Raw genomic sequence first — 10,334 nt, forward strand, 5'->3', positions numbered from 1 at the left:
ACAGCAAATGACATATACATATATATAAATGTGGGACAATGATGCTGTAAGGAATAACATTGTAGACAGGGAGGGGGTGGCGTGTTTATAAGTAAACAGGTTTAAATCACTTATGAGTCATAATTTATTAATAGACAGAGCTCAGTCTCTCTCTCACACACACTCATACACAGTACTAGCTATAATTGAGAGGACACTCATTGTCATAATGTATCCCCTAGCCCTTTAACTTCGCCTTAACCACCACAAGTTGTAAATGTCAAAGCACAGCCCTTCACCTAAACTACTGCATATCTAAGAAATTTCAAAGCACAGTCCTTCACCTAAACTACTGCATATCTAAGTCTAACCTGAACCCTAAAGCCAAGTCTTAACCTTGAAAAATATCTTTGAAATCATGAGAACTGGTGAAAATCTCCTCACAAAGATAGCATAAAAAGGTCCCCATGATGTGATATAGACGTGTACTGTTTACACACACCCTCACCTATAACCATTCTCACCTCTCAAAGCTGTGACAGTCACCTCAGTGGTAAAGGAAGAGCCAGTCTATATTTATCTCTCACACACATTTACCTGGTGTGAGGATGTGTGTGTGTGTGTTGTAGAGCAAGAGAGTAGTGGTGCACATAGTGTGTGTATATTGTAGCATTCACAGCTCTGCCTATGTTAAGCATTTCAACTTTTGGATCTGTTAGTTTATTAGTGTGTTAAGAGGGTTTACTACTAGCCTTCCCTGGGCTTTACAGTCAGTCATAAGGCAGAAAGACACTACTGTATAAAACAACATGTAGATAAACTGTTTAATGCCAACTCACTATTCTAAAGACAAGTTGTAGTCGGTTACAGGTTGAGAACAGCAGGGACTATGTGGTGGCGGACGAGACACACCATTGATAATGATTGCATGCTTTCATTATCTGATAGTTTTAAATCAGGGACCGTTGACCATGTGCTGTGGAGCGCCAGAAGGAAGCAGGTTTGCACTCCAACCAAGCACAACACCAGGTGATTTGACTGATGACTTCCGCCTCTCTGACTGAAGGTGGGCTAATCACAAAGACCTCCTGGTGTGCTGCTTGGTTGGAATGGAGACCTGCCGGTCCCTCTGTCAAAGCACTGTCATAGTCTATTACATCAGCAGCTCCCAGTAAAGCTCCTACGGTTTATTCAAGCCATTTTGTCAAGGATGGCTTTATAGACCAGGGGATGAAAGGTGAAAGTAAGTTATCTGATAAAACAGTTAATTAGTTGGGCAGAGAAAAACACAGCATGTAGGTCCAGGACCTGTGATGAGGGTCTGCTGATTGTGGGGCAATCAGAGAATCTTCTTTTAAAGGCAAAGTGAGATCCTAAATGAGATTTACACTCTGTGGCCACTTTATTAGGTACACTTGTATGTAGTTCAATGCACAGTATATATTCTAGACAATATTAAAACATTATTGTTTAGTGGCTGTAAAGATATTAGTGCATTTTGTTAGTAAACATATGCACATATACAGTATAAAAACCTCATTTATGAATTCCAAAATACAGATTAAGATTAATATTTCACTGATTTGGAATTATTCTTTAACACATTTCTAAAAGCAGAAAGGTTTCCATGACCTTTTGTCTGTTTTCTCTCTCAGTGGAGGCTCTTCACCTAGGAACTTTGATGGCTGCACATGGATACTTCTTCCCCATCTCAGACCACGTCCTCACCCTCAAAGATGATGGCACTTTCTATAGGTTTCAGGTAAGAATAATAACAGTGGTGTTCTAATCTTTATTTGGTTTGAAGGGTCTTTATTAATCTATGGTAATATTTAGAACAGACCTAAGAAGAACATGTAGTGCCTGGGATAAAAAGAGTATGTTTGAAACATGTGTTGTCATTTCTGTATTAAACATCTGGAGCTTCTTTCATGCCACTGAAATAAAGTGCACAAATCACTTTACACATGACTCCAATTGTGAGAATTTTGGAATATACAGGATGTAAGTTGACAGGGCAGAGAAAAGTTGAGAGTCAAAACATTGAATCTGAGTTACTGTACTATAATTCCTACAGGCTGAAAAAAGTCACATTGTTCTTAATGTCAGTAGTGGGATTCAGTGAGTTTTAGTGATTTTTTATTTTTTTTTCCCCACTGAACTCCACCAAATGTGCTGCAAAGAACTACAGTAAATGTGCCTAAAGCCAGTTGCGTTAGCAGGCTTTACTTTGCTTCTTAATTGTAATTGGCTCACATCTGAAGCCAGTCCATACACTGCTGGGTCAAGATTCATGCTGGTGTCTGCTCTCGTTGCCCTGTGAAAGGAGCTTATGCTCATTATACAACAAAATCTTTTATGGTGGCAGATGCAGCACTGTGACTGCATGCCCCTCCTCACATGACAGGACACTATGATTCAGAACACCATGTGATTAGCTGTATGCTGTCAAAGATGTGAGGTTTCTTTGAATTTAGTTTCTTAATGGCATGTCTTTCCCTTCAGACTCCATACTTTTGGCCATCAAACTGCTGGGAACCAGAAAACACAGACTATGGTGAGAGAGCTTTTCTCTTATGATCTAATTTGTACTTTTTGCATTGTGCAATATATAAGAAAGTAATGAAATAATGCAACAGCAGTATCTGGGTAGTTGACAGAATCATAAAATCCCATTTAGTTCTACTCAAAAACCCATAGTTATAATCAGGTATAGCACAGTGGGCATGCCAGAACTCTATGTACTTTCTATCTTATTGTATTTTTATATACTTATATTTTCCAGTTGTACCTGCCTCAGTTCATACTCTCTCACTGATGCAAACTGATTACAATGAAAGAAACCACTAATGTGTTTGTATGCATGTATTTGTTGTGCACATTTGGCTTAACATTTAATGGTGATACAAGGATTAGCTTTTCAGTGTTTACTGCAAAGTGCGTTGGAGATAAACATTTCATAATACCAGAAAAGGTTTGGGTGAATAGCTGAAGCCTCGCAGGTCTTTCATTTGTTGTTAGAGTTGTAGGAGAGGGAAGGGACTAATGCTTGCTGCAGGAATAATCCTGTGAGTGTGAGGGGAAGTGGCTCAGATGTAGCAACTGATTCATATGAATTATGCCCTTAATGAAAACAGTCTAATGGTATAATTAAGTTTCCACATAATAGTCAGTTAACAAAGGGATGAAGGGATGATGATAGTACAGGAAGACATCAAAAGTCAGGTACACATACACTCACACACACACACACACACACAAGCACAACACACTCACACACCATGCCCAGTCAGTGACCTTCTGATTTGCAGGCCAGTTTAAATGTGCAGTTGTGAGGATTAAATGAGTAAACGCAGGGCCACTTAATGCTGTTAAAACCAAGCAGAGATTCTGTTCTCCCTCTTTTACCCACCTTTTCGTCTCTCCCAGCTGTTTACCTCTGCAAAAGAACAATGCAAAATAAAGCACGTCTGGAGCTTGCAGACTATGAAGCGGTGAGTGAAAGCTTTTTTTTTTGCCAAAACTCTCCTCTTCACATAGTGTATCTCTTCTGTTCCTGTGCTGGCACCGCTGTCATGATTTATCTCTTGCCTCTTTTGTTCATACTGACACTGAAATCATTAGGGTTTTTTTGTGTGTGTGTCACTGTATCATTTGTAACTTTCCTTTCACAAAGAGAATAAATGAATTACCAGGGTAGTTACTCTCAGGTTTTTAATTTTGAATGTGAGCAGGGCTCTTTCAAGATGGTATCCAGTGTGCACTGTGCACAGCATGTGCAGTAAACATATTGAGCTCAGATCCCTGAAAAGCCTTTCTTGTCCTCTTTGTTCTTTGTTTTACTTTCAGGAGAGCTTAGCAAGGCTACAGAGAGCTTTCGCCAGGAAATGGGAGTTCATATTTATGCAAGCAGAAGCACAAGCGAAGTAGGTTTCTGTAAAAACCACACACACATTAAGCCATTATGAGTGAGTCCTCTTACACCATCAATATGACATGAATAAAATGATCAATTTACTTGCCTACTTCCCTGTCATTTCCAGCACACAACTTCACAGATGAACTGCGTACTAAACATGTGATGAAGCAAATGAGGATAATACATGTCTTGGAATAAACTACTTGGTCAAAATGGTTATGGACTCAATTTTTTTTTCCAGAGTCGACAAGAAAAGAGACAAAATTGAAAGGAAAATACTTGACAGTCAGGAAAGAGCATTCTGGGATGTGCACAGACCAGTGGTGAGTTAAATTACTGATGTTGTTGCCATCATCACTTCTGCTTTTACCGGTATCATCGCTGACATTATCGATTTCATCTTAATAGTTCCTATTGAAAAAATACTCCTCTCCAGCCTCCACATAAAAGAATAATTACAATCGATTCCACACATTTCTCAGGAAGTAGGGCTGCATTTGAAAATGTTTTGCAATTCTAAGCTCTTCATAGATTATACAGTTTATATATATGAGTTATACATAATTGATATGACAGATAAAGAGACATAAAGCCACTGCTTCATGCAAATTGAAAAGAAATTTCTGCATCCTTGGAGCAACATAATCAATATTAATTCAAATTTCACAGTGGTGTCATCAGACTACTTAGCTCTGTTCTTCTGGAAGAGACATACATTAAACCACTTGTTCAATCAGCCAGCTACGACTCAGTGATTTCCCACTGGTTTACTCATTTTGCTAGAATTGGTACATCCCATGTCTAATTAACCAGCATCTGACACATTGTCCTGGAGAATTCTTAGAATCACTTCACATGCCAGCCAGGCAGAGCCTGCATTTGATTAACTTAAACTCATAACGATAGTGGTGAAATTGCACCTTTACCTTCTGTGGCATCCCAGAGGGCAAAGCATAAATCTAAAGTCGTAAAAATTAAATTTAAACTGAATTAACTTGTGTTTTTCTCATTATCCTGTCACTCTTCCCATAGCCTGGATGTGTGAATACAACAGAGGTCGACATAAAGAAGTCTTCTAGAATGAAAAACCCACACAAAACTAGAAAGGTACAGCTTTCCCATTGATACAGCTTTCTTTTGAGGTCAACACCATAACAGACATGAAGAGACAGGCATATTATTCCCAGCTGTACTTGTCAGCAGCTGTAAAACTACCAGCACTGATAGTTCTGCATTAACTTTGTCATTTCAGTCTGTGTATGGGTTGCAGAATGATATTCGAACCCACAGCCCAACCCACACCCCGGCCCCAGAAGCCAAGCAGCCTACGGAAGAAGAACTGCAGGAACAGGTTAGACCTTTACTATTAAATATAGGGATTTAAATAATTTGAGATCAAATTGAAGATGCTGTTTTTAAAATTATGATATGTAGCACCACATGGTATTGCACTAGCATATTACAGCATTTGACTTGCCTCCAGACAACCTCTCAGATGTGCTGACACCTTGAGTCTTTTTAGTTGTTCCAAAGTGCAGGACAAAAATGTTTGGTGAGGCAGCTTTAACTTTTTATGCTCAGAGTCCTTGGAAGAGTCTGCATACGGATCAGAGACTAACTGAAAGTGTTGAGCTTTGGAAATGTAAACTTAAAATCTATCCCTTTACCCTGGCTTTAGAATGTTTTACAGCAATATTCATCCCTGTTCATTTATGTGTATGTTTTATTGCCTCTTTTATATATAATTTTCCAGTGCCCTTTTACCATTTTATCTTTTTTATTTACTTGTATTCTGTCTCACATGAACATGTTTATGTATATATACTTGCAAACCAACAATTTCTTTGTGACTTCATGGAGACTGATATTTGCTAATTATTCTCTGCTACGGTTTCAGATCGCCTTTTGGCAACTGCAATTAGACAGGCATCGACTGAAAATGTCCAAAGTGGCGGAGAGGTGAGCAGTGTTCTGTGTCTTTATTCAGTTTAGCCATCGATCTGTTTATTGAGCCTTTAAACAGCCTAACATGGCATGGAATTAAGAGCTCCGATGACCTTGAGGAGTGATTGAGCCCAGACAATGCCTTCAGTGGGCATTAGTGCTGACAAGGCCAGATACTGGATGGTACATGAAGTGTTGATTTGTCATTCATTTCCTTCACTGAAAGAAAGGTGCACTGAGCACTCCTCTATCCTTGGATCTATACCTCTTTTGTCGACTTTACATCTAATTTGCTCTCAAGAGGATTTCACCTTTCCTTTTGTCAATTAAAACTTAAAACTAAACTCATTCATAATGTCTTACAGAAAGGTAAGGAACATAATCTCCCCAAATGTGATCAATAATAATATAAGTCAAACTGCCGCTGATACAGACTGATGTCATTCAAATGCTCTCTTGGTTGTTTTCAACAAACAGCTTGCTGGGCTACACAGAGCAGTACCTTGAATACGACCCTTTCCTCACGCCTCCAGATCCATCCAACCCCTGGATGTCAGATGACACCACACTCTGGGAGCTTGAAGCCAGGTGGGTACATGTCTCTAGAGAAAGAACAATATAAAGTATACTCAGATACCATACAGGCATATACAGACACACGGATACACAGATACATCTGATCAATTTTTACAGTTTATGGGTTTTGTTAACACATATGTCATATATGTTGCAGCAAGGAGCCAGGCCAGCAGAGGGTAAAGAGATGGGCTTTTGGCATCAATGAGGTTCTCAAAGATCCTGTGGGGAGAGAGCAGTTCCTGAAGTTCTTGGAGTCTGAGTTCAGCTCAGAGAATCTCAGGTACATGATGCATTCTAGCATGCACCCACACACAGACGCAATACTTGTTTTTGTTACTTATGAGAACATTGTATTGCAATAATTCTTTTTTTCTTTTGGAGACTTAACCTAACCTCCAAGTTTTAATTTATATCATTTACTTATGTAAAGACAATAACAGAGCAATCTTTGAATTGTCCATTACAAGTAAAAGTCTTGCATTCAACATATATGTAAATAAAAATACAGTAGCATAATTAGAAAGACTATAGCAGGCATGATAACAGGATCCAAGCATGGGTTTTGATTTGGATGATGAACTGTGCCTTTAACTGCGACTGCTTTATTCCTAGTCCTAAACATTACGGTTGTCTAAACCTTTGCAAACTGTATCCTCATCCACAAACCGATTCTTCAGCCTAAATAATTAACTTTCATGGCTTTTTGTTTCTATTTGGGTCCCTGCAATGTGACTGTGTGAACAGATATTTTTTGCCACAATGTGATTAATTAAAGTGCACACACAAACACACATGAGACTGTGGAGGATTTAATTCACACTTTGCTGCTCTCCCCACACATACACACAAAAGTGAAATGTTCACATACACTATATGAGAGTCTCTGGCTTGACTGTGATAAGTGAAGGCCATATTTTTCTAATACGCTGATGATGACAAGATACATGATCATTATATCTCAATAATGTCTCACTAACATGGTTTTTTACCATCTACACAGATTATCATATACACTAACTATGTCAACTACAACATGAACACTAACTACTGTTGTTACTGCCTCTGCCCCTCTCTGTAATCAAAGCAGAGGCAGTGAGTGAGCGCAGCTTTTTAAAAATATGCACAACTGTAGCTGTGGCTAGAACAACACAGGCGGGCAGGAATATTAAGGTAATTGGTTTATTAATGGTAACAGGAATACTGCAGAGTACCAAAGGTACATGCAAACAGCTAAATATGCATAGAGTAACTACTGTGCAGAATGGCTCCTCTGCTCCCTCTGATGGTTCATGTCTGTATTGTTTCTGTCCAAAGCTGATAATGTGGTCAGTTTAATTAAATTGTACTTTAATCTCAGCCAGTTGAGCACGGTTCAAAACCTCCTGTAACTGAAATCATGCCAGTTGTAATTACTGTTACACATTTCTTACCATCTGTTTAAGATGGAGCAAATTACTTTATGTAATATGTGTAAAGGAGTGCTCTTAAAATGAATAAAAGAATTATTAGTAGTAGTCATTTTATAGAATGTTTTAGTATGAGTTTGTGGCATTTATGTAGAAAATAAAGCCTGCGATTGTCTAAGACTTAAAATTCATGTTTTGTTCAATGGCAGCTCAATTGCAATTTATGAATTCTGCAGTACTGGTTTTCAATTTATTACATTTGAATGTGCACTTCATAATTTGATTTGTGTAAATATTTTAATATGCAATTCAAAATTTCTCTTGAAAATCTGCCAAAGGAACCCTTAGTGGAGGAAACTTCAAAGTTGATGTAAACAATGATGTGATCGCTGGCGGAACGTCTGACTCTGAAAAATGAGTGACTATAATGAAAATTTGCAACCTACCGACTGTGACTGGACAGTATTTAAAACCAGTACCTGTGTGATCCAGACTTATTATGTCAATCTGAGTCTAACAAGTATCTTACTGTTAACATTTACCTGTAGGTTCTGGCTAGCAGTCCAGGAACTTAAGAAGCGTCCCATCAGAGAAGTTCCAACTCGGGTTCAGGAGATCTGGCAGGAGTTTCTGGCTCCTGGAGCGCCCAGTGCCATCAACGTGGACTCTAGGAGCTACGGCAAAACCACCCAGAATGTCAAAGATCCCGGACGCTACGCCTTTGAGGATGCACAGGTGTGATTATTCTATATCAAATAATACAAATACCTTACATCAAATGACATGTGGTATAAACCACTACTGCTACAGTTTTACACTTACAATGTGTGACTGGAACATTGCTAGTGATATAAACACTGCATAGTGCAAATGATACAACTTTGCTCCTGGAAATTTATGAACTACAGTTTTGTTTTGGTGGTCAAATGAGTATTGCATTGATTTTAAAATTTCTATTCTGCACAATGTGTTTCCCCTGTTTAATGTGTTTATACTTACACAATCATTACGTGGGTCTACAGGAGCACATCTACAAGTTGATGAAAAGTGATTCGTACAGCCGTTTCATCCGTTCCAGTGCCTATCAGGAGTTATTACAGGCCAAAAAAAAGGTAAGAGAAAAAACCTAACTCAAAATATAAATGTCCTAGTTTGGAAATAAGTTGAACTACAGAGACGTACATGTACTACAGACCACAGTGTACGCTTACCGCTTTGTTGTTGTTTGTATGTACACTGATTCGTCTTGGTGACGCTGAAGCTTCCCCTCCTGGCACCCACAGTCACACCTTTTCAAAGTCTGTTAAATCACATCACCAAACATACTGGCCTAATGCAGAATCAAGTGTGTGTAACTAAGAAAAATATATTGTGCTTGGAATGGATTTCTTGATTCAGCAGTGTATGGAGTAAAGTTTCTTATAGGTGCAAACTGGGTCAAAATAGAGAACCTGCTGAATAAAATGGTACCTGAATTCTACTGTAGGTGAATACAAGGTATTAATTGCTTCAGGTGTGAATGATGGAGTAATAATTCTCCTTACAGGGTACAGTAGAAACCATTATGAAAAGCACACACATAAAGGCTGTCATAACTTGATGAGGTGTATTTATGTGTTTCAAACCTGCTCTGTCTCACACCTTCTACACCTACTCTTCTTGTTATTTTGGGAAATATGATTTTAATTTTAGTGCTACGGCAAGACTTTTTTTTTAAAGAAGCACATACTGTAAGTTTCTGGGTTTTTCCTTTTGACATTGGCTCACTCCTCACTATTTCCCAGAGTCTGTTTTGGTACAATGTTTGACTTTTTAAAAATAAATTTACAATATTGCAAATTGTTAAGTAAATACTTTACTTATAGTTGCATATGAAACTTTTTTCAAATATTTTTGCTGTATAAATCTGCTCCAAAAGTTGCCTTGATGTGGAGAGGTGCTGTCAAAGCCTCCTGTGACCCAGACTCGCTGAATAGCACTGGCAGAAGTGTAGAGATTTTAGCTTCTAAAAGGTTTTGAACAGGACTGACCTCTAACCAATCAGGGTTTTCAGTTATTTTTGTTCCATTCTCATTTAGTGTAATCTCATAATGACAAATATCTGAAAAGCCTGGCAGAGTGCAGCAGATCATAGTAGAGCATAGTGGAGCAGAGAGAGGGAGCGCTGGGTGGGACAGAGTGATTTGGAGTTTCATGCTAATGCTACCATAAGTTACATATTGTAGCTTTAATGTGTGTGGGTTTTTTTGTGTGTGTCCCCACAGAAAAGTAAGAACTTGTTCTGAAGGCTTCCAGGTAATGTCCACTACAAAATTATACATAATGTATGTTGTTAGATCTTGTAATAGCCTCTTTTTAGCTTCTTTACAGGTCAAACCTTAAAATTCTATAGTGCAATATATACAAAATGTGCATGGTTGTTAAAAAAAAAAAAAACATTTTTTAAAAGGTATTTGCTGTCTCTCATTCCCACTTGCACATATACAGTGGGTACGGAAAGTATTCAG

At 38.4% G+C, this 10,334-nt stretch overlaps 1 protein-coding gene across 2 annotated transcripts in view; it reads left to right on the forward strand.

Moving 5' to 3' along the window:
- rgs7a (regulator of G protein signaling 7a) overlaps nt 1–10,322 on the forward strand; it is a 43,024-nt gene extending 32,702 nt beyond the window's left edge. For both annotated transcript variants that reach the window (XM_020604778.1, XM_020604788.1), the window contains 13 exons: nt 1,635–1,741; nt 2,485–2,536; nt 3,409–3,473; nt 3,829–3,905; nt 4,140–4,221; nt 4,931–5,005; nt 5,151–5,249; nt 5,796–5,857; nt 6,320–6,430; nt 6,576–6,701; nt 8,376–8,562; nt 8,850–8,939; nt 10,092–10,322. In XM_020604778.1, coding sequence (XP_020460434.1) covers nt 1,635–1,741; nt 2,485–2,536; nt 3,409–3,473; nt 3,829–3,905; nt 4,140–4,221; nt 4,931–5,005; nt 5,151–5,249; nt 5,796–5,857; nt 6,320–6,430; nt 6,576–6,701; nt 8,376–8,562; nt 8,850–8,939; nt 10,092–10,112 — 1,154 coding nt within the window. In that variant the 3' untranslated portion in view covers nt 10,113–10,322. The remainder of the gene's footprint in view (nt 1–1,634; nt 1,742–2,484; nt 2,537–3,408; nt 3,474–3,828; nt 3,906–4,139; nt 4,222–4,930; nt 5,006–5,150; nt 5,250–5,795; nt 5,858–6,319; nt 6,431–6,575; nt 6,702–8,375; nt 8,563–8,849; nt 8,940–10,091) is intronic.
- Nucleotides 10,323–10,334: the final 12 nt, after the last annotated feature.

Source organism: Monopterus albus, unplaced genomic scaffold (genome assembly GCF_001952655.1).
Source record: "Monopterus albus unplaced genomic scaffold, M_albus_1.0 scaffold3.1, whole genome shotgun sequence".
Lineage (NCBI taxonomy): Eukaryota > Metazoa > Chordata > Actinopteri > Synbranchiformes > Synbranchidae > Monopterus > Monopterus albus.